The 24288-nt window shown below is 41.6% G+C and overlaps 1 protein-coding gene across 3 annotated transcripts in view; it reads right to left on the bottom strand.

Annotated features, from left to right (window-relative positions):
• CTNND2 (catenin delta 2) overlaps positions 1-14817 on the bottom strand; it is a 906151-nt gene extending 891334 nt beyond the window's left edge. The window contains exon 1 of one of the 3 annotated variants that reach the window (XM_044233797.1): positions 14632-14817. Coding sequence is in view for 2 of the 3 variants with exons in the window: in XM_044233772.1 (XP_044089707.1) it covers positions 13369-13405 (37 nt within the window). In the remaining variant the exon portion in view is untranslated. Of the gene's footprint in view, positions 1-13368; positions 13567-14631 lie in introns of those variants that run through there. The other 2 variants (XM_044233772.1, XM_044233780.1) reach the window with 2 other exon arrangements.
• Between the last annotated feature and the right edge of the window lie 9471 nt (positions 14818-24288).

The raw sequence follows: 24288 nt of genomic DNA, 5'->3' as shown, positions 1-24288 counted from the left end.
GTAGCAAAGTCCTTCCACCGTCGCAGCAGACAAGCCATTGGACATTTTCCCTAACTTCTGTGACTGAGGGGAACACGGCACCTTCTTACATTTGGATTTAGGTACATTTACGGCCACTGCGCATGGCCCCCTGTCCTCTACTCAGTGCTACGGAGCAGCCTAGAGACCCGATACCCAAATGCTCTACAATCTTCTCCTGGGGCGGCACAAGCAGCTTCACAAATTCTGACATGACGATAGGCTAATTACGTGCATGTCCACACGTCACAACACCTGAACGCTCACGCTGCATCTGTACTTTTTAGCTTAACACGTGCATGCAGCTTAGCGTCTTAACAGGCCGATGGCCAAGTTTCCCCACACGCCACCGGTATCAACGCCAAGTGCTGCCCCCCCCCCCGTGCACCAGGATGACCCGCCTGGCCACACTGTCCTGCCTCCTAAACGGACGTCCAAGCAGTCCAACCAGTGACCCCCAACTTCAGAGATACGTGAGCGGCAAATGCAGAGGTGACATCGCTCTGCCGACAGGAAAACCAGGAAGCAGAAACTCTGGAATGACTACAACAGTATACAGGCAGCTCTTGACTGTAAACCACCGGCACACACATTGAAAACTAATCAGATACACCCAAGAGGAAAGAGAAGGATCCTTCACAGACCACAAAGCGCTTTGCTCTAAAAAGTAAGAGGAAGAGAAAGCAAGGGCATCAAACAGTGGGAGAAGCTGAAAATAAATCTGAGGTCAAAAGCATCTTCTTCGGGTCAGAGCTAAATAAAAAAATAGATAAATAAAATTTTAAAGAAAAGAAAAACCCTCTGGCCACCAAATCCTGAATCCCCACCTCTCCACCAGCTCCCATGACGAGTAACGGGCAAGCAACAGCATGTATATTTCAACTCAGATGACTACCACCTAAGGAGCCTCTGAGAACAAGCAAAAATGACACAACCTACTACTGGTTCTAAAATCTGTTCCATTGTTTTCAAAATTCTCAGCCACACTTTCAAAAGATAAAACGTGGGGAAGCACTTGTAATGACTAACGTGCTATGAAGCTCAAAGGACTAGCTTTGCTTCTATTTCCTCCCACACCCCGTTCAGCTCAAGATAGCACCTCGGGTCAGGCTGTCACCCTGCTCTCCCCCCGCACCCCCCCCCCGCTGCTCTCTCACCTGCCATTCTGGAGGTCGAACCACTGGGAGAAAAAGCATATTTGGAGGAGTCACCAGGAAGCCACATAAACGCGTAGTATTCCACCGTGAAAATGTAAAGTCTTTATGTGCAGCACTGAAAGCTCTTGAGTCTTAGTTGCAATTACAGAATACATTTTAACAGGGTTGGCACACATGTGGGGGAAGGATTTCGGAGAAATGACAGGAAATAAGGGGGCGTGGCAACCTGAGCTTGAAACCCAGATTTGAGCAGGACTGGAGAAAATGGCTCGACCACCCAAAGGGGGGCAGATCATCTGGCCCTGGAGGAGCCTGCCATTTGCTACTCTTTAAAACATATTTGCGGGGCACCTGGGTGGCTTAGTGGGTTAAGCCTCTGCTTTCGGCTCAGGTCATGATTTCAGGTCCTGGGATCGAACTCCGCATCGGGCTCTCTGCTTGGCAGGGAGCCTGCTTCCTCCTCTCTCTCTGCCTGCGTCTCTCTGTCAAATAAATAAATAAGATCTTAAAAGAAAAAAAAAAAAAAAAGATTTAAAACATATTTGCTTCTTCAGAATTTATACTCAGCCCAGTCTGTCCACGGAATGGATTCCTCCATGCCCGGTTGGCCGGCCCATCGAAAACTCCAGTGGCCAAAACTAGTTTAAGCTTCCTGCTCCCTCTCACTGCTTAAAACTTCCACACTTCTTGTCAGGGGTTACTAACCGCTTACCCCTCTATCAGAAGTTACAGAACACAGTCTTCTGTCTCCACCATCTGTATTTGTGGATGAAGGAGGGATGTCACCTAAGACCGAGTGTCCCCAAGGGTCAGTTTCCGCTTCCCCCAAATCCTCTTACACTCTGTTTCGTTTCGGGGGTTCCCATGTACAAGCTATGAGCACCCCAGGAACTTCCAACCGCTACCCCAAGAAACAAAGAATCACTACAATTCATCACACAACCTGCATGACTAAAATAATTTTAATAATTAAAATAATTAAAAAGCTAAATTAAGAGAGAGAGAGAGAGAGAGATCTGTGTCTGAAGTTACTACAGGCACAAGCAAAACCATCATTAGTCTCTCAGCCTGAGTCCCTAAAACTTGACTCCTCACTGAGCAACACACTCACTGAGGGGTTACCAAGTTGCCTTCGGTACTTCCTTCAAAAGTTTGGAGAACGGGGAACAAATTAAGGCTTTTTTCATAACTTTACACATGATTTCTTCCTATTGGCAGCCTACAGTTAGAGTGATAAGAATTCTCTGAAATTTTGTTCAAAGTATTTAAGGAAATATGCTCAAAAAATGGAAGCCAGCTAGAGTTCACACTTCTAAAACTGTTCTGATAAAGCCTTCCAGGCGCCAGACTCGGCAGCCCACCAGGAGAAAAAATAATATTCTGGGGACATTTCTACAGACTTCAATCTCTGAGGAACAATAGGGCTTCATTTTTACTACTCTTTTAAGCACCACATATCTGTGCAAAAAAAAAGAAAAAAAAATAGAACTTTTTTGGAGCCAATTTGGTATGACACAATTTTTGAAGTCGTATAAGGCAATAGCAGGAATGACTTCCAGGGATGGATAAAAGAGAAATCCTCCTCTAAGGGATACCCGATGGCATGGAATGTAGCCATATCTTCACAACCATTAGGGGATTAAGCATTTCATAACCACATTAATAATGGAGGTCAGAGATTTAGTTTTACAGACAAGAAAATCTTTTGACTCCAGCCTATCCAAAAAAAAAAAAAACAAACAAAAAAAAAACCCTGATTTTGAGACACAACACAAATTTCAGGGAATCTATTTCATACATAAATGCTTGTTATGCTGATGCTTCCCAAAGCCTTTCTGCATTTGTGATTGTCATATCACATCCACAAAAATACTGTAAGTATTGGCTGACTTTAAGGGGCAAATGACAAAATATGTCCAGGTACAAGGTCACAAGAGAAAGCAACTGATTCCATAATCTGGATCCCAGAATTCAGAATCCTAAGTCAGCATTCCCTCCAGAATGCCACAGTGGCCCAGTACCCAAAATGCACCAAAAGCAACTAAACAAACTCTTGTTTATGAACAGTTTTGACAATGAAAACAAGATTGGAGGGGCGCCTGGGTGGCTCAGTAGGTTAAGCCTCTGCCTTTGGCTCAGGTCATGATCTCAGGGTCCTGGGATCGAGCCCCGCATTGGGCTCTCTGCTCAGCAGGGAGCCTGCTTCCCTCTTTCTCTGCTGGCCTCTCTGCCTACTTGTGACCTCTCTCTATCAAATAAATAAAATCTTAAAAAAAAAAAAGAAAAGAAAAAAGAAAACAAGACTGAATGTATGGCCCATCACGATTCATGGATTAATTACTATACACCAATTAATATCCTAGGATTTGAGGATCAATGATAAAAAGACAGATGACCAGTCTGGAGTTGGGAGAAAAGACGCATGGTCCTATGTGACCAGAGAGAAAGGAACATGATGTACTTAGGGAGCATACATAGGATATGATATAGAAATACACATATAGGGAAACCTGTGTGGCCCATTCACTTAACCATCTGCCTCTTGATTTCAGCTCAGGCCATGATCTCAGTGTCCTGGGATCAAAGCTCCGCATGGGGCTCTGTGCTCAGTGGGGAGTCTGCTTCAGAACTCTCTCTTCTCCCACTGCCCCCTGCTCGCTCTCTCCTTTCCCTCTCTAAAATAAATACTCTTCTTAAGAAAAGGTATGTATGTATGTATGTATGTATATATGTGTGTGTGTATGTATGTGTGTGTGTGTGTGTGTGTGTATATATATATATATCTGTGGGATCTGTGAAATAGAAAATCACATATTTGCCTAAGAAGGACATCCTAACTTCCAAACAGGCTGAAACACCCTTGGGCGTGGCCACCTGGAGGACGGTCACAGCACACACAGCTTCTACCCGTGAGCCCCAGGGTGGGGCAAAGAGCTGGCCTGTCACGTTTAGGTCCCTGAGCCCATACAGGCATGTAATTATGCTTCATGTGGAGGAAGCAAAGGCCAGAATTAGGGAAAAAGATAAGTCATCTTTATTGTTTAACAGTAGAAATAGTTAATAAGGTATTTGAGATTCACAAATATACTAAGTTCTTTGTTGTGTAGGTGAGGTCCACCTCTCTTTTTTTAATAAGATTTTTTCTTACTTATTTTAGAGAGAAAGAACATGTGCCGTGGGGGAGGGGAGAGGTGGAGGGAGAGGCAGAGACTCTCAAAGACTCAGTGCTAAGCACTGAGCCTGACACAGGGCTCGATCCCGCAACCTTGAGATCATGACCTGGGCTGAAACCAAGAGTCAGAGGCATAACTGACTGAGACCCCAGGCACCCCAAGATCCACAGTGTCTTAACCTGCCTTCAGAACAACCTGAAAACACAGGAATTATCTCCCCATTATCAATATTGACACTCAATAGTAACTTATCCACTTGCTTAAAAAAAAATAGACAAGATATGGACTCAGTCAAGTCAGGACACGACTGTTAAATACTCCCTCCACCATTTGCTCCATTGCCGTATTCACTACTGGTACACACAAAGTCAGGGAGCAAGCAAATGTTCTCTTAAAGAGGACCCCCCCTCCCCCCAGGAAAAAGGAACACATTTAATTATAAGCTTCAGAATTATGTTTTTAAAATAAGAATAAAATGAGGAATAAACTGATAAAACATGGCAAAGGGTAATACAACTACCTTAGACAAATAATATAAATCAGTAAGAAATGAGGCAAAAATGAATTGAGAAATATGCAGAAGATACAAAAAGATAATTTACAAAGAATTACGAGAGTATCATAAACTTACATAAGATTTAACTTCAGCCATATTCATAGAGAAGAAAATTAAATCACAGGAAAAGACAATTCTCCCCCTAACTGGAATGTGTTCCCTGGGTTTTGTCTTTTTTTTTATTATAATACCCAGTTGTTGAAATCACGGGGAAACTGGCACACTCCTCTCTCACTGAAGGAAATGTAAATTATATAACCTTTCTGCAGGACAAATTGACAACATATATCAACTGCCTTGAAAACATCCATGAGTATGAAGTAACCTACCGAAAATAGCCTGATGAAAACTATTTAGCTTTAATCACAGCATCATATATCCCACCAAAAAATGAAAAAGCCACCAATCTCCCAAAATAGAAAGTTATTTAAGTAAATGATGTTAAGTAAAGGTATGGAAAACAGACACTAAAAATGAATGCAAATTATATGAAAAAAGCCACTTTACATGTTAAACAGTAACAAAACAGAATATGAGGAATCTTCTGAATTTAAAAATGTATATGGATTAGCATTTCTACTAAAAATAGAGTCATTTCTGTGACTTGAGATCATGCATGAACTTTAGCTTCCTTTCATCACTCCTGTATTTTCAAATTTCTAATGATCGTGCATTACTTTTGAAAACAAAAAAAAGAATAAAACTATTCAAAAAAGAGAAAATATTTCACTAATACACTGCACAATTCTCAGGAAGACACCAACTTGCTAAACCAACTCAGTACATCTCTTAATTTAAAAACAGAGAAAATCAAGTTGTAGCACTGAACAGGATATATGTAATGTACACTCAAAGGATGTATGTCATTAATTTCAGATAATTAATGAAATTCTTCCCAAAGCAGAAATATAATATTCTTTCCAAAATGTAAAGATATGCTTTTTTTCTTTCTGTGTAATGGTGTAACACATAACAACAATTGTGTTTTTGATGGACAGATAATAAACAAAAAGCAAAACACTTGAAACTTTGTCATTAGCACTATGTTATTGTGTTTGTATGGGTGTGTCTCTGGGTATATGTGCTGGGTATCATATTCAGTACAGTTTTCTGCTTAACCTTCTTCACCTCCGGTATCATGAACACTTCCCAATTTCTTGGAAGAGATAACCCCTAACTGTGTAATGTCCCTTTGGATAGAGGTGTCTTACTCTATTTATGCACCTATGGTGGCACTGAACATTATTACTCTTCTGCAACCCAACTCAAACCAAAGAGTTTGATACATACACTACAAGCCCCAAGCTCCCTGCACCACCTTTCTCGACCTGGGTAAACATGACATGAATTCTACTGTTTCTGAGACTTTCCAGATGATGCCCATTTCACCATTCTGCTTTTCTGGAGCTCTGCTCCGCCTCCTTATCCAGCGACCCAAAAAAACAAAAACCAAATAAAAATTTAAAAACCACAACAGAGTGAGCACCAGAGAGGACTGTGTTAGAGACAAGAGACTGGATTTTGGTTTTCTTAGATTTGGGAGACTTGGTTTGCTGCCAAAGAAGTTGCTCTTCCTGGAAATTAAATTATTGCATTTCTGAAGGTAAAGACTGCTAGGTTACTCTAATGTTTGAGAGTCCAAACAAAATATTTGAGAGAGAAGAATAAAATTTATTTTAAGAAGTGAGCTTTTTTAAGGTTGAGTAGTCATGCTCGGAGTCAAATAATACACCACGTTTACTTAAAAATTCACTTTTTTCTTCTTTCCTGATGGTGTCCATTTTTGCTCCTATTAAAAGTTTAAACATTAAATACCAACCAAACTCTAATTATCTACACTGGGATGCTGTAGATAACAGCTCACATGAATCGTTATTTATATATGGTTTGGGAAGTCAGATTATGACACTGTCCCTTTTATGCCCAATTCTCACCACTTACAAGGCCATCCAATTACTGACAAAGTCTAACGTGAAGAGTAGGGAGGGAACACGGAGAATGAGTTATTTTAAAGTTGGCAATACATAAATCAGCTGACTTTCATGGACCATACTCTCTATACATCAGCCAGGACATTAGACACTCTCCTGATAATTCCTGATATAGTGTCAAAATACCATAAAATATTTAAGGAGTTCAACTTCTAAGCAAAATACGTGGAAGCTATTATATCCAGAATTCTACAACCAGAATTCTTTATAAACCATGTCAGTGAGGAACACTTCTTGCCTACTTCTGATATTTCTCCAGGTAAAGGGAACTTAATTCATGTGACACTCTGGCCTCTCTCCAACCCTTCACTTTCTCTGTTTCTGAAAAATAAAGGAAGCATCTTGGCTAGTTCCTTCCTTCCTCCCTCTAGAGATCTTCCTGCCTGCAGAGAGGCAAGGCTAAACTCTAGGGCTCAGAGACAGCTCTGTCCCTGGGGGAGAGAGGATGGGAGAAGGCCAAGGTCCTGGGTTGTCATCTGGCCTCACACCCAGCTACATCTAATCAAAACTGATCATTTCACCCATAGTGGCTACTCCTTTACTTCTTTTCCTTTCAAAACACCAACTTTTTTCAGAAACTGTAAGGGTCCTGGGATGCTACTTACTGGGTTTCCTAAGGACACCCCAAGTCCACATTTTGGCACATTTTATAATTTAACATAAATGTATGCCTTTTTGGTGGTTTATGTTGTTGCACATTTAAAAGAAAAAAGATTACAATAAGCATTGTAAGATTACTTGAAACCTCCAAACCAAAAGAATAAGCTATATAAAACATGTATACAAAATGCATTTCCAATATACCTACTGTACCAAATTTTGAAAGACAGTTATGATCATCACAGCTACTAAGCCAAAAAAAAAAAAAAAAAAAAAATGTTATTAGGAAAACCCTTGCCCTTACCTACGCAGGATAAATGTATTAGCTAATTTCAATTATATAATTAAATTCTACCTATTCTTCATCATCTAATGCTACAAATTAAGCATCCCACTCAGTAATACGTTATCATGAGAAAGATGTAGAAATTTTGACACTTATATTTATTTAACCAAACATAATTGGCTCACCACTTACTTTGAGCCAAAAAACAGAAAGGTCTTTTATTATAACATGTATTTTACTCTGGTAACTTATAATTGGCACTTCCCACAACAACACATAAATTTGAATATAAATAACCGTATTTATTGTCAAAATGTTTTTCTGGCTTAAGATAAATTAGTCTCTTGTTACATAGGTCACATTTTGTAACAAATTCTAAGATACATCCAAATGTTATTTTTGTAAGAATTATGTTGCTAAAGATCATGCTTCTCCTTTGTAGGAGCTGGGCATGTTCAAACCCAGAGGAGCTGGCACTTTACTGAACGTACTCAGAGGGAGGTAACAAGTGAAAATTACCATGTGTTGTCCAAAAGGTACCAGTGCACATACTTTTATTTCAAAAAGTTGATTTTAATAGGGGGAGTGGGTCTTCTCTTTAAGGTTTCTTTCTTTTTTGTTACAATGATATTATGATGGATTAGTTCCCTGTGGTTCCCAACAGAGCACATGTTTAAAATGTGATCTCATAGAAAGGGAGGTCATGTTTCTTCAACTCTCTATGACATTGTTTGTACGAATCTTGTAGAAAATTTTCTATTAATCGGGTGAATGATATTAACACTAACAGAGAACATCAAGGTTTTATAATTTCTGATGCTTTGATTAGAATCTTTTTCTATTTTTTTAAAGATTTTATTTATTTATTTGAGAGAGAGAGTATAGCAAGAGAGAGAGAGAGCACAAGCTGGGGGAGAGGCAGAGGGAGAGGGAGAAGCAGACTCCCCAATGAGTAGGGAGCCCAAAGCAGAGCTCCATCCCAAGAACCTGGGATGACCTGAGCCAAAGGCAGATGCTTAACCGACTGAGCCACCCAGGTGCCCCTAGAATCTTTTTTTTTTAAATAATGGTGGTGGGAGATATAGTTGGCTTTTCTCTTAGCTTAACTAATATATATTTTAAAGTGTAAAGGACTAGTATGCTGTAGACCAGAAAACTCAATATACCTTATGCAAACCTACATAATAAAATAATGTTACAATAGGAATAGGGAAAGAATATATCCATTTAATGACTTTTGTTAGAGAGGGTGGAGACCTGTATAACATTTAGTAATACACAAATGAAGTATAAGTATCTTTCTTAATAAACAGATATATATCTCCTGTGTTTGCATAAATGTTTATAATTTACAAGTCACTTATGCTTTTATTTACTTTATCCTGAAATCAATCTCTTCAGATATTCTGTCCTTTCCTTTTGTACCCATTTTACAGCTGGAAGAAAAAAAAAACTGAGCTTAAGTCTAAGTCTAACGTAAATGGTCAAGAACACAGCTAAAAGCAGACGCAGTTGGGACCCACCCAAAGCCAGAGCTCGCTCCACACCTCTGTCTGCACCTATGCAAAGCAGAATCCCAAATAGCATTGCACTATAATATAAACATGTTTCATTATTTTTGATATGTATTTTAGATATAATATAGAGTTTATACATTATACAAACACACACACACACACATATAAATAATCTTTGTAGGTCGAAGCTCAACTTCTTCCTCTAGAAATATATTTCTGACATGAAATGAAAATTAATGGAATAATAAGTTCCAATAGAAGTAATTCATCTTGCAAATAACTTCTCAGGAACCTCACCAAGGGATACACGTGAACATGTGTCTAAGATGAAACGCTTCTAGAAAGTACTGTTTGCAATTTGTCAAAAACTAATTGATATAGAGTTTAACTTCAATATCCTAATATAGCTAAGACATTTCCTACAAATCAATTAACTGTAATATGGAGCTTGAGATCATACTTAACAGCTATATGATCAAAAGATAAACAATTGGAAGTGTCATCACTACACATTTTGTTATGAGTCTTAACATTTTTAATGGACTAAAAAGCACAGTACGATAAAATATTTCAGTGAGTTTCCTGTGTCAGAGGCACTGTTTGTGAACATAATTAGATTCATGAAACCCAACCAGGCAACATATTAATCAGTGGGTTAGACTGGCAGATAATGTGATAGAAGCTATTTATCTATGACACATTTAATATTTTACATTAATACAAAAAGCTGTGGCTTTGGCATATAATCAGATAAACCTGAAGCCAGCAACAAGTATCGTGAATTGTTCCCACTCAAATTAACTTTTCACCACATCCACATAATACTTATCACAAAGCCATCGAAGTCCTGAGAACACCTTTTGGAATATGGATGATGAAAACCATCATGGACGCCAACAAAGAAATTGGCTTGAAAAGGTATTTCTAACCTGTGAATCAGCCATTAAAGACCCCTTGTACCACACCTTCTGTGACAATACTGGATTTAAGAATATCTGCCTGAGTTCTCTTGGTATTCACGCTCTGAATGGTCATTCAGAAGGAACTCATTCTCTGAATTCCGTGGTCCAGTTGAAATACTCGCAACTATGTGGCATCTTCTAAAGATAAAAATATTTAAAAAAAAAAAAAAAAAACTTTCAGGAAGAGCATACTAGCATCACTAATTCCCCACCACAGAAGTAAAAATAAAGTTTCCACAGAGAAACAATCATAAATGACTGTCCAAACCTTCTGTGGATAGTCATGAAAAAAAGAAGAAAGAAAAAAAAAAATTGGCAGTTCACAATGCAACAGTTTCCACTTTAGTCCAACGGGTTTATTACAACCAGATACACTGGTCCACAGAAAGTATAGCTGACTTCACAGACAAATTACAAAAAATGATGTTAAATGTAACTTTACTGATTTTGTACATAAGGAAAACCTGATCAAATTACAGAACTCACCAACAATCCCACCTAAATGTATACCATATCAAAGAGAATTTGATAAAGCACCACGGGAAGTAACGAGTTCTATAATATTTTCAGGAAAGCCCTGCATATTCAACTGTATGTCAAAACTAATGTTATATTTGAGAATACGATTAACTTCATTTTTAAGTTTAAAGGTCATTATGAAAATGACATTATCCTTAGAAATTTTTAAACAAAACTATAAATTGCCGTTTCCTACTAATTTCATTGGAATTTCATTTTCTTCCCGATGAACCATTTCCCTGGGAGAAAGTCTTGGCTTGCATTCTACTGCGGAAGATGTGGAGTTGATGGAAATATTGTAATTTGACAGTGCATGACTTTTACTACAAACAATGAAAACATTAGTGACATCTATAATGATTAGGTTGTACAACTACACAAACATTCACCAAATTAAATAACTCCTTTCCGCGAGACTATGACAATTTTATTAGAGCAACAACCTCATGTGCTTACTACAATTGCCATTCAATCAGGCAGTATCACTTTGAATCCACAATATACCATAAAACTCACATACACAACACATGTAGTTTTCTCCATGCTCTTCGGCGGCTCTCTGCACACAAACCTAAGCACGGAACAACAGCTACTAGTCCTTTAAGAGTCATATTTAAAAGTGAACAGCAGACTGAAAAAGAAAAAAAAAAGAAAGAAAGAAAAGGAGCGTCTCCCTCACTTTGTGCTTCTTTTTGAAAGAAATTTTATATTAAAACAAAGCAGCGAGCACAACAATGTGTTCAAAGCGCTCTGGGGGAGTTTTTCTAGATGTGGATAAGGTGGAACTAACACAGTAGAACACACAGAGCTAACCACACCGTTCAGCCGGCTCCAGCCCTATGCAGCTTGCCAGTCCTTCCTGCAACGCTGAGACTTGCTAGTTGTATAATTACAGGCCTTCCCAATTTCACCATCTAACTCGGAATACAAGCGTCTTCATTCAAGTCCTGAGATCCTGTACCCCACAGAGCAGTACGGATGCCACTTAACATTTTCGCCTGAAACATTAAACATGGATTCTGTGTGTGGCAAAGAATTAAGGCGGTTTAAAGCATCCAGTCCCTATTTGAGGATGCCTGCTCACTCTCCCAGAATGAGCCCCCCAAATCACGCATAGGTTCATCCCTGTAATTCCACATGAGTCATATCAAACACTTCTCCCTGGGATTTTAGAAGTGGTGCAGCTTGAAAGCCTTTGAGGCCGGTAGGTGAATTACTAACTGCAAAGCAGACGGACTGGGCTACCACCGGACTCGGAGCTAGAAGGAAAGATGCACAATGAGACAACTCTTCGTACTTTGACCACCTCCCTATTTTCATGGAAGTCGGTGCAGAAGATTGCAAGCTTCTTAAATATTGGTCACATAGTTCCGAAAAGTGAAAATCTATGCATGTCGGGCCCGGCAGCAGGCTTATAACATATCCCTTTTCTACACCAACGTATTTGCTTCATAACATTAGGCATGCATGTTAACAACACCTTTCAGGGCCAAAACAAATCAGATCAGTTCAACCAAAGCACAAACATCTTGGATCCACAACCTGCCCCTCTTTTTCTGTACATAACACACCCTTCACTTCCCCTCCATTTACATCTCAACACAACTTTAGGCATTTTGGAAGTAGCTGTTCTTTGTTGAAAACACACACATAGACACACACACACAGATACACACACACACACACACCCCCAAATCCCTAAGACTGTTTTCCTACCACAGGACCAAGGAGGCTGCACCACCTCTCCAGTGACTTAATTCTGAACGTAGTGGCTAGAACCAGCTGAGCAGCAATCGATGAAAACACATCACACACCAGAATAAGAGGAAGGTCGGCGAAAAAGAAAAGAAAAGCAGCTTTGCTTTCAGCCATTAATTACCGATCACCCAAATATCGCATCGCAATCTCCCACACACATGCACAAGCGTTCCAAACCTGGGTTTCAGGCGGCGCTTTCCAGAGCCTCGCTATCTATTGTCAGGACGCAGAAGCCCCCGAAACCTGTGAATCGAGCTGAAAAGGCTTCCTCTGAAACCGCTAAATATAGACCAAAGGGGCTCTGGGTCTGGCAAGCAGCGGGAGACCGAAGAAACGGCCATGGACGCATATGACTAAGTATTTCCATTTTGTTCTAGCCAAACATCGTAATGACATTGAACATAAGGGCAAAAGACTAGAGGGAAGTCCTCCCCACCCCCACCCCGTCTTCTCGGTATATTAGGGACGTCATGAAGGCAACGGGTATGTTCTTGAAGGTGGCGGGGAGCAGTATTGTTGGTGTTGCCCTATATACGCCTCCGCCGGGGGAGAGGGGTGGCAGGGAGGGGGAGCACGCCAGAAGCCACTTGCTAACCGCTCCGAGAAAGGCACTAACCCCGGTCCCCATTCCAGGCAGAGCTGTCTTCCGAGAGGGGACAGGGCGCGATCGCAGTCCTCCCCCGGCTGGCAGGAGCGCGCGGCGGCCGCCAGCCGGCCGGGAGCAGAGGACCAACCCCCACCGGCGGCGGCGAGGAGGAGGAGGGCGAGGAGGAGGACGGCGCCGAGGAGGAGGATGCGCCTGGCCCCGGCAGCCGAGCGAAAGCAACTCACCCAACGGCGCGGCGCCCGACTGCTTCCTGGAGAACATGCACCCGCCACCGGCGACAGCTCCTCAGTCCGGGAAAAGGCGTGCGCGCCGCCGCCCGGCTTCAGGGCAAGGTCCTGACCTTGCCCAACTGCAGCATCTTCCGCTTTTGTTGTCTGAGCGCGGCCGCGGGACGGGCGATACTGGCGGGGAGCAGGGGCGAGCGCCGCGGGGGAGAGGCGGCTCCCGACGCGAGTGCGCGGCGCCCGGCCCGGCGGCCCCTCCGAGCGCGGCGAGCGCAGCGCCCCCTGCCCGGCTCCGCGGGCTCCGCGGGCTCCGCGGGCTGCACGGGCTCCGGGCTCCGGGCTCCTCCAGGCTCCTCGGGGCTCCGGGCGCCGCCGCCGCCGCCGCCGCCGCCCCCCGCGCCCGCCGCTCCGCTCGGCCGGCTGCCGCCGCGGGCGCGAGCCTGGGGCCGCCGCGGCGCCCGGCGCCGAGCGCTCCCGTGCTGCGCCCCGCGCGTGGCCCGCGCCACCTGTGCCGCCGCCGCCGCCGCCGCCGCCGCCGCCGCCGCCGAGGGCGAGGCTCCTCCCGCGGCGCGCGGCAGCCTCAGCCTCCACCTATGCCTCGGCGGCCGGCTCGGGCGCCCGGCTAGTGAGGCAGCGTCCGCCCCGCCGCCCAAACCTGCCCTGGGTGCCGAGCATGCCCAGTGCCGCCGCGACCGCGCGGCGCTTCGCCGTGCGCATTCCACTTCTCCTGGTTTTCGCGGCAGCAGCGGCAGCAGCAGCAGCAGGGGAGAGGGGAGGAGGCCGCGGGTTGGGAGAGGGCCGAGCATCCTCGCGAACGCACCGCCTGGCCTCGAGATGGGTGGATGCTCGCCACCAGGAGAAAGCTGGAAGGGACCCGGGGAAGGCCTGGAACCCCGGGGAGGGAGGGGGCCGGTTCCTTCGTTCACGTGCGAGGAGCTGACCGGTTATTGTGTGGGGCAGATGTCAGCCTGCAAACAAAGGGGCAAGGGTGGCGGGGGTTCTAGACAGCCTGGGGGTGCGTTGGGGGAGGGAGGGGGCAGGCTGAGCGTGCATACCCCTGGGTGGAGGTGAGCGTTCTGCAATCCTGCAGTTCTAGAGCAGGGAGGGCAGGACACCCGTCTGCGCGCTTCCCCACCAGCGCCGGCCCAGTTTTGGTCACCTCCAGCACTTAGCTGAGGCATGTTTTCGCAGATGGACAGACTTTCTTCTTAAACAAAATCCCTCTGGTTTTGAATCTGGAATGTGCAATGTGCGTCAACTTACTGCGAGAAGGACCTTTGTCCGCTCTGGCACTAGAGTAAGATGGCCACGACGAGTCCAACTCCTCTTGCGCCCCAGCTTGTGTCTTCCTACTTCTGCACCTCCTCTTCCTCCTCGTCCCCCTTTCCCAGGCTAAAATGGAAACCTGCACCTGTTCCTTCTGCAGTTTTCCTATAGATCCTGCATTGCTCTCTCCACTTTCAGACTGGTTTCCTGATCACCGCACGGCTTGACAGCTCATTGGCCATTGAGACTTCTCCTGGCCTCTCTTGCTTTGAAATAAAGCAAGCAGAATCACCGTGGTGAACGGTGAAAGAATTGCTAGAAAACAAGACCCATGTCATGTGCCAAGGAAGTCCTCTGGGCCTTCACCCGTGTCCCTGTTTCAGAAATCACGACAGGGCTCTCCCCTACTGCCTTCCGAAGACTTGGGGGGGGGGGGAGGGCAGCCTGCCCAGGGGGAGCTCTTCCTACTAATTATTAAGCCCCAGCTCACTACCCCTGACCCTGTAGATCCCAGAAGGTCTGAGATTGCGATCTCCACTCCAGCCGGCCCCAGAACTGGTCCCGGAGACACAGATAAGCATGAAAGAATACAGGAAATTGTAATCAGAGGGATTTGGGGACTTCTTATTCTCCCGAACAAAGTGCTTCTCTTTTGTGTCAGAAGAGATTACCCAAGAAAGTTAAATGACTTGAATATTTATCCGGGGCTATTCTCTGTTAAACTCTGATTTGGAGTAAAAGCAAAGGAAAAAAAGTTTTAGGCAGGTTAAATAGGTAGAAATAAACGCAAGGAACAGCGTATTAAGACAGGACTTTTGACGACAGTGCAAATGTTCTTTTTTAATCTCTGAACCCCAGGACAGGGGGGTGTATATACAGGAGCCGTGTCACCTCCAGAGGTAGTGCTCTGGCCCGGCTCCAAGTTTTAAAGCCGGCTCCATATTAAAGACTCCTGAACCCTGTGAGAGAAGACACTGCAGGGCTGTTTTTCAGCAGGTGTTAAACTACATTTTTTATTTCAGTCCTCAGAAAGGCAGTTCAATTACTGTGGAGTACTTGGTACAAGACAAATTAGCAGCCCCTGTATCCATTAGGCCACATTATATTTTAAAGGATGTTCTGGGCTCACCTTACCCTCGGTCAGATTTTATTTCGGGGGTCGGGGGGGAGGAATTGGTTTTTTACCTGTCCTCTTCCTCTTCACGTCTTTTAATTCAAGAAGTCATGGTGGGGGGAGGTGTTAAGAGGAGGTTAGTTATACTTGGAAGTACGTGCATTGTTATCATCCACGGGAAATATATATATATATATATATATATATATATATATATATATTTGCCTATATAGATCTAAGAAAACAATTTTCTTAAGTTTCTTAGAGTTATTTCTTCAAATGGAATGGTGAATCCTTTCCACTAGCCATAGTCCTTGGAAACCACCCACAGGCAGTCCCGATACACTTCCTTAGAGCGGGGGTGAGGGGGATATTTAAGAAGGGTGGTGATGCCCTGAACTACTTTGATTGGCTCTGTGCCCAACTCCAGTGGAACATTTATGATTTCTATTCATCTAAAATAATTCATAACTTAAGATATTATTGAATGCACAATTAGACAATACTGATGTACAAAGTAAAATTATCACGGGTAGTGTTAGGTCTTGGAACGACTCACTGCTGCCATCTTTTGCCTCCTGCTTCTGAAAGTTCGCACACAAAGGAACATTCTGAATTCCCCAATTCACTTGGAGACCAGAAAATTATTAGCTTATTACATTCAAATTAGAGCACTCAGCACTAAATGAGAAATCTTTATTGTGTTTTTTCTGTTTATGTATCAAAAGAGTTATAGGATATAAAACTCATATCTAAATAGTAAGTACCATATCTCTTGGTTTTTCAAATCACTTACCAAAATTTGGTACAAATATGTTTTCATATGGAACTTTGATTTAATTTTTAAGCATGAAACCCCAAAATTCAAAATATTTTTATAAATGCACATATTCTATTTTATAGTTCAAAATATGCCAATTTTAGGAGAGTGAAATGTTTGATTGAAAGCAATTTAAATATAGCACTATATTTTGTTGTTGAGGTTCAAATAAAAATATAATATTTCTGTCTTTTTAAAGGGAAGTACGTATTGATAAACAAATGGAAATTTCTTAACTTGGGAAATTAACTATGTGAGTGATTGCTGTTGCTATCCAGCATTTAAATAGGGAACATAATGACATGCTTTCAAAACTGACAAGTTTGAATTTTAAATCAAATTCATAAGAATTTCTTCAGAAGTGGGGCACCTGGGTGGCTCAGTGGGTTAAGCCTCTGCCTTTGGCTCAGGTCATGATCCCAGGATGCTGGGATTGAGCCCCGCATCTGGTTCTCTGCTCAGCAGGGAGCCTGCTTCCTCCTCTCTCTCTGCCTGCCTCTCTGCCTACTTGCAATCTCTGTCAAATAAATAAATAAAATCTTTTTTTAAAAAAAAAAAAAAGAGTCTCTTATTAAAAAAAAAAAAAAAAGAACTTCTTCTGAAGTAATGTCATTGTGGGACACCCTGGTGGCTCAGTTGGTTGAGTGTCCACCTTAGGCTCAGGTCATGATTCTAGGGTCCTGGGATGGAGTCCCTCATTGGGCTTCCTGCTGAGTGGGGAGCCTACTTCTCTCTCTGTCTGTTGCTCCCCCTGCTCCTGCTCTCTCTCTCTCTGACAAATAAATAAATAAAATCTTTTAAAAATTTTTTGAAAAGAAGTAATGTCATTGTATACATTATATATACATATTTGGGGGCTAGTAAACACTATTGCTGATCATGAAAGATTGTTATGGACAATGGTACTCTGATTTTAAAGGCTTTCAAAGTAGTTAACTGATTTGACTTAACCATTTTGGTTAAGATCAATGTGTGGGTCATTTCATGACTTGATGAGCAACTTCCCACTTTCACATGAACTGCTTTTTACTACTGGTGCCCCTCAGGATGACATTACTCATGAATTCATTCATTTATCAGCAGATGTTTGAATGCCTACTGTGGTTCAGAAACCATGCAAAATTTGGAGACTCAATAGCAAACAATAGACAGAATGACAGATCCCTGTCCTTGGGGAATTTATAATTTGGGCTCATGGGATAAGAAGAAGAGGAAGCACACTGAGGAGGTAACCACACCCAAATGTTATTTCTTTCTGATTGTCTCTTTGCTTTGGGACATTGATGATTCTTCTGTTCAATTCCTTTTCCTCGTTATTTTTGTCTCTTCAAGGGATTTTGTTTTTCATGCCAGGAAGAGGTAGTATGGTGAGGGGATAAGCCCTCAAGGCAGAAGCAGAGCAAGGAGAAGGGCAGAGAGGGTGTGGTGAGAGCCGGGGTCCTTGGACATACAACGGAAGCAGGAGTCAGACGGAAAGAAGGAGTCGGGCACCAGTGAGGTGTCCAGTGGAGGCCTCTACTTGTTTAAAAAATCATAAGCTGGTACCAGAACAACTAAATTCAATGTAGACTGGTCAGCATAGTGAAGGTCAAGCATTATTGACCAAAACCGGACAGTGGGTCAGAAGTCTAAGTCGACAGGCATCAACAAATGGCACATACAGAAAGAAGAAATCAAACGATGGAGCTGGGCACAGAATCTTGGTAACAAATATTACTATCAAGAAGAAGGAAACTTCATGCTATGATTTAACGTATAGGCAATGTTTATAGACTTAATGAGTTTCTTCCAGTGAATGAAGAAACTGACTCCCCAGATTGACTGACTTGAGGCCTCTGGACAGGAATAGGAAGAAGAAACTGCAGAAAAGGAGATCCAAAGCATGGAACAGGAGAGTTCTTATCAAATGCATCCATTCTTTCTAGATCGATTCTAAGGCAGAGCTGATTTAGTATTAAATTCATCAACAAAATTTCAATTTTTACACCAAACATCTAGGTTCATGATTCTTAATGGAATCATTACTGCCTATTTAGGAAGTATTTTGGAAATGTGTGAAAAGGTATTTTTTTTAATCGTCACTAACATTTAGTGCCCACAAGCCATGCCTTCTAAACATTCTGCATTACGGGACAATCCTCCAGGAGGAAGAATTGCTCAAATCCTTCCTGACTTTCAAAGGTAACGCAGTTATCCGCTAGTGTTAAGAACCTACACAGAAGTACATAAGCCTGCAACGTTATTCCATTTTACATGTTTACAAGAAGTATTTTAGCATGGAAATGCCATGAAGATATAAATTACGGAAAGATTTAACATTGTTTTGATCAGAAATTGACCAAGTCTTGTTTGTAAAATTCAGAGCAACATATCACCCAAAAAACACTCCCCTATTAGTCTGTTGTTAATACCATTGCCATCACAATGATACTACACACAGGCGCAAGAATAGCTTTTCTTTTTTTTTCTTTTTTAAAGATTTATTTATTTATTTGACAGACAGATCACAAGTAGGCAGAGAGGCAGGCAGAGAGAGAGGAGGAAGCAGGCTCCCCGCTGAGCAGAGAGCCCGATGCAGGACTCGATCCCAGGACCCTGAGATCATGACCTGAGCCACCCAGGCACTCTAAGCTTAGCTTTTCTAGTCTAGTTATGGCCAAGAAGAAAAACATAATCTTTTATTTTAAATAAATTTCCTTTATTCTTTTATTTCTTTTTTTTTTTCATTTCTTCCTTATCTTTAGGTTGGGTATATTATAGTTCTTTAAAAACCAGTTAAACCTCTTCTCAGGATAGCAAAGTGGGCAGTATACGATATCTGTTATAAAAGTAGGGCACTGTGTTTCAGTAGGTTTAAGAATGAAGCACCTAAATGATTCACTTAAGAAGATCGACAGCATATGTTATGATCACTTACACTGTAGGTCCAAGAAGAAAAACTGGTTTTATTAAGAAAAGTTTAGATCCCATCACCAAGTCTTTAGAATCAGGTAGACTGTAAAAAATAATAATTAATCATGTATACAAGTCTCAAAACCTGTCTGCACACATAGGATGAATCCACAAATTAATGCTGATTTTTTCCCTCAGTCTTACAAACTCAGATTGAGCTTCCTCCCTTAGTTCTAAATATTTGTCCACATCACCAGCTTATTGTGCTGTTTTGCTTTAGAACTTTGATTTGGCTTTTCAGATTCATTTATCCACTACTTTCTCAATTCATTCTTCTGATTAAGCTGAAATGTTTTTGATTAAAGCCCAAATCACTGCTGATTGCCATTCCAATGTCTACCCTCCATATCTCCCTTTTGTACAAGACCCAAATTTTGTCCCAAGCTGCACGTGACCAGCTATGAAACACTTACTTCCCAGCCTCTCTTGCTGCTCTGTGTAATCTGTCACACAAACGTGAAGGTCTGAGGAAGGCTTCAGAGAACCATTTGCTTTTGTGAAAGGGATGCTCCCCACTCCTGCTGACTCCTTCCTTCTTCCTATATTCTGAAATGCACATTGCAGGCTGGACTTGAACTTGCCGCATTGCAAATAGGAATTGGCCATAAGAGTAAGAGCCACAGGGGTGCCTGGGTGGCTCAGTCATTAAGCGTCTGCCTTTGGCTCAGGTCATGATCCTGGGGTCCTGGGATCTGGTCCCACATCGGCCTCCCTGCTCAGTGGGGAGCCTGCTTCTCATTCTCCCCCTCTCTCTGCCCACTCATGCTCTCTGTCTTTCTCTCTTACACTCTCTCTCCCCTGAATAAACAAAATATTTAAAATTAACTAAATAAAATTCTTAAATTTCCTGTTTTCTTACCTATAAAATAAGAAAAATCCTTTCTCTCAGACTATTGTGAGAAATCGTGAATTAATCTAGGATTTAAAAAAAAAAAATGGCACCATGCCTGGCACACAATGAGCAATTCACAACTTCTGGTTACTATTAGGAATGACATTAAAACGCCCTCTTACTTCTGTTTTCCCTCTCCTGCTATACCGAACCACTCACATTATCTGATTGCACATTTCTTATTCAGTCATCAAGACTGAGGCAATACCACATTGCCTACGAATACTTTTCGTATTCATTTTTTCCTAACAAGCATCAACAAATTACTTTCACATGCAAATAATTATATCTTATAGACTAATGATGAGAGTTGACACCAATCTTCATTTTGTACAGTGGTTGTGATTATTGTTCTCACTGAGTTTTCTGGAATTCACAGACACATAGTATCCACACCAAGTCAAGTGGCTTTCTTAGCTGTTGTACCTCCTGATGGTATATTTCTTTACATGCTTTGTAAAGCATACTGTTTCATAAGTCTGCTGTTTACCTTGTATGGCTGCTCTGCACAATTTATCCATTTCATTTATCTGTTGATAATAAAGTTACCAAATAACTCCTATATCCTCTGACTTTTTCGGTGTACATGGAATATGTACATGACCAGATATATTTTGTGTTTCTTACAATCACATTCATTTTATTTTCATCTTTTCAGTAGTGTCAGTGTAGGAGGACTTCTTAAGGAATCTTCCAAATAATTGAATATTATGTCTGTGTAAGTAATTGAATGATCATTTAGTTTTGCTTATTGTAAAAGTAACAAATTCTCAATCTTAAATAAATTAGAAAGTGCAGAAAATGATGAAAAAATATGATCTCATCATCCAGAACCAAAACAGTTTGGTTTAATTATAATCCACAAATGCACATCCTCTTATTCAGTTAAAATTACATTTCTGTGATTTTCCCATTCCATTTTTCATGACTCCACTTCCTTTCTCTAAGGTTAGATCATTCTTTATATAGCCATTTTTCCATCTTATACAGTTTGGCTCATATTACATAATTTCTCCCATGATAAATAAAGGCTTAATGAAGTTTATTTTCTCAAATTATTTGACATTATATACATCTCAATTGAAAAATAGACCAGACTCCTACTTCTGGGTAGAATGGAATAGCTTGTGGCAGCCCAATGCTTCTGCTAAAAACAATTAGGATTCTTGAACAAAAAAAACAAAAATATTTCTCTAACGTATCAGAAACGTGCTGAAGCAGAAAGGACTAGAGGAGCCAAGATTCCAGACAGAAGAGGATGCGGACCTTGAACTGATGTTATGTATCTCCTCCTTCCTGGGGAACCTTTGCCAATTGGGAAGCAGTGAAAGAGGCTGAGTTTTGACTCTTTTCCTGGGCAGAGGGCCACTGTTTGAGACACAGATGCTAGTGGAGGTCTTGTTGGTCTCATAGGGCTTCAAATTGAAGCTTGAGCAAGATCCCAGTGGAAAGGGAGGAGCAGAGAACTGAACCTGATCCATGGTTGGTTTTCCTTTCAACATTTTGCTCATTTCTGAAGCTGTATAGGGCTAAAAAGCTGAGCAAAAGAGCCTCTGAAAATCAGAATACAATTTTAACAGTCTTGCTATACAGAGAAGAAAAGAATTTGCATTCAGGACCTTCATGAGTAGTGGCCTTGGGAAACCCAACAGGTTTTCAGTTAAAATCCCTAGAAGCTTATCCCCTAAGATCGGGGGGGGGGGGGGGGGGGAAACAGAGGTGGGTGGACATTTGTCAATTACTACAGACTCAGCTCCATTCAGCTCAGTCCTTGATTGGATTAGAGATAACCAGGTCATCATGTACCTAACAAGAAAAATGAACCCTTTCAGGCAAACTTCCATAATTTTTTACTGTGCAGGGTCCAACATAAAATTTGTTATGTGGGAACAGGAACAGATGACCAATAGCCAAACAAAAAATATATAATAGAAACAGACCCACAGGTAATTCAGCTATTGGAATTAGCATATACTTAACATATGGAAAGCAGTAATAATAGGACCAAGAGAGTATAAGAATGTAGGAAGAGAGAGGAGAAAAAAGAGATTGGAGAAATTCACCTGAAAACTGGAATCTATGAGAAATAATCCACTGGGAATTACAGAATTTAAAAATATAACTGAAATTAATTTTAGTAATAAGTTTCCGTTAACCCACTATACACAAAATATTGAGTGCACAGGTAACATTTTACAAAGCCAACCATATGCTGGATTATAAAGCAAGCCATAGCAAGTTTGAAATGATTGAAGTCATTCAGAGTAAATTCTCAGGCAAAAGTGGAATTAAATCAGAATTGAAAAATTACAGGCGCCTGGGGGGCTCAGTTGGGGAAGCATCTGACTCTTGGTTTCGGCTCAGGTCATGATCTCAGGGTTGTGGGACTGAGCCTTGTGGTGGACTCCACGCTGGGAATGGAGCCTGCTTAAGATTCTCTTTCTCCCTCTGCCCCTCCCCCCTTCTCTCTCTCTCTCTTTCTCCATCTCTAAAACATAGTAATAATAAATAACAAAAAGAAATAGAAAATAGGAACTTCATCTTGCTAGGAACTTAATCTATGCTATTTCAAAATAAATCGACTTAAGAAAGTTGAATTATTTTCACATAAGTGATCAACAACATATAAATACATATATATAAACCTACTGCATACAATCAACACAGTTTTTAAAATATCTATAAAATCTATTGCGCCATGTACAAAATATGGGAAACACAAGTCGCAGCCATTGAACAACATCCAGTGTAAGGGTACTATCCTTGAGAGAGAGGAGGCACACAAAGGATTTTATGTAGATTTTCTCCCTGGGAACATTTTCTGGGATACGGTGCACTTATATAGAGTGCAAGAAAGAATAGTAGTTTTGCTAGACAAAGAAGGAAGAGATTAGAGTCTGGGGTTATGAAAGTGACTGGGACTTAGGAGAGAAGGTACTAGAGAAGAAGCAGCCATGGAGAGAGAGAAATCAAGAAGTTTACACAGAGATCCCCTTTGGGTCTCCACCATGACGCCATGAGAAACGAGGCAGAGAATAGCTACTGGGAGACAGGGAGCTGATTAAGTCTGGAATGTCCTCAGTACTATGGAGAGTTTGGTGGTCAGGCCCAGCCAGGGTGGAGAATCTTTATGAACAAGTCAAAGATTGAGTTGAGATCTCAGAAAGGCCATCTGGATAGATTGTATAGACTGAGTTGTGTTCCATCAAAATTCGAATGTTGAAATTCTAACCCTCAGTGTGATTGTATTTAAAGATAGAGCCTTGAAAGAAATCATTTAGATTAAATGAGGTCATAAGAATGGGGCCCTAATCCAACAGGACCGGTGTCCTTAGAGAAAGAAAAAGAGTCACCAGGCATGTGTGCACACAGAGCAGAGGCCATGTGAGGACACAGTGAGACAATGGCCATCTGTGAACCAAGGAGAGAGAGCTCAGAGAAACCTACCCTTCCGACACCTTGACCTTGGACTTCCAGCCTCCAGAATTATGAGGAAAAAATTTTTCTGTTGTTTAAGCTGCCCAGTCTGTGGGATTTTGTGTGGCAACCCTAGCAAACTAATACAAAAAGCTAGCCACACTTTAGGGTTGATGGCTACAACCTAGAAATACAGTGAAAACAAAACAAAACAAAACTGTAATAGCTTTCTTTAAAAAAAGCCTAAAACAAGGCCTGACAGATCAATGTATTCCTTTGGTACTTTACTGTCTGCCAACATAAAACTCAATTCTTTTTGAGGAAAAATAATGTAACTATGTCTTCTTAAAATATTATCTGAAAATTTCAGAATATAATAAAAAATGCATTAGGTATTTAGCCTACTGGAGGCTAAAAACAAAGACACAAGTATACCAAAATTAAAGGATGGAAAGAGAT

The sequence above is a fragment of the Neovison vison genome, chromosome 1 (assembly GCF_020171115.1).
Source record: "Neovison vison isolate M4711 chromosome 1, ASM_NN_V1, whole genome shotgun sequence".
Lineage (NCBI taxonomy): Eukaryota > Metazoa > Chordata > Mammalia > Carnivora > Mustelidae > Neogale > Neogale vison.
The sequence above is the reverse complement of the archived record's forward strand: the minus strand, read 5'-3'. Positions and strand labels throughout refer to the sequence as shown.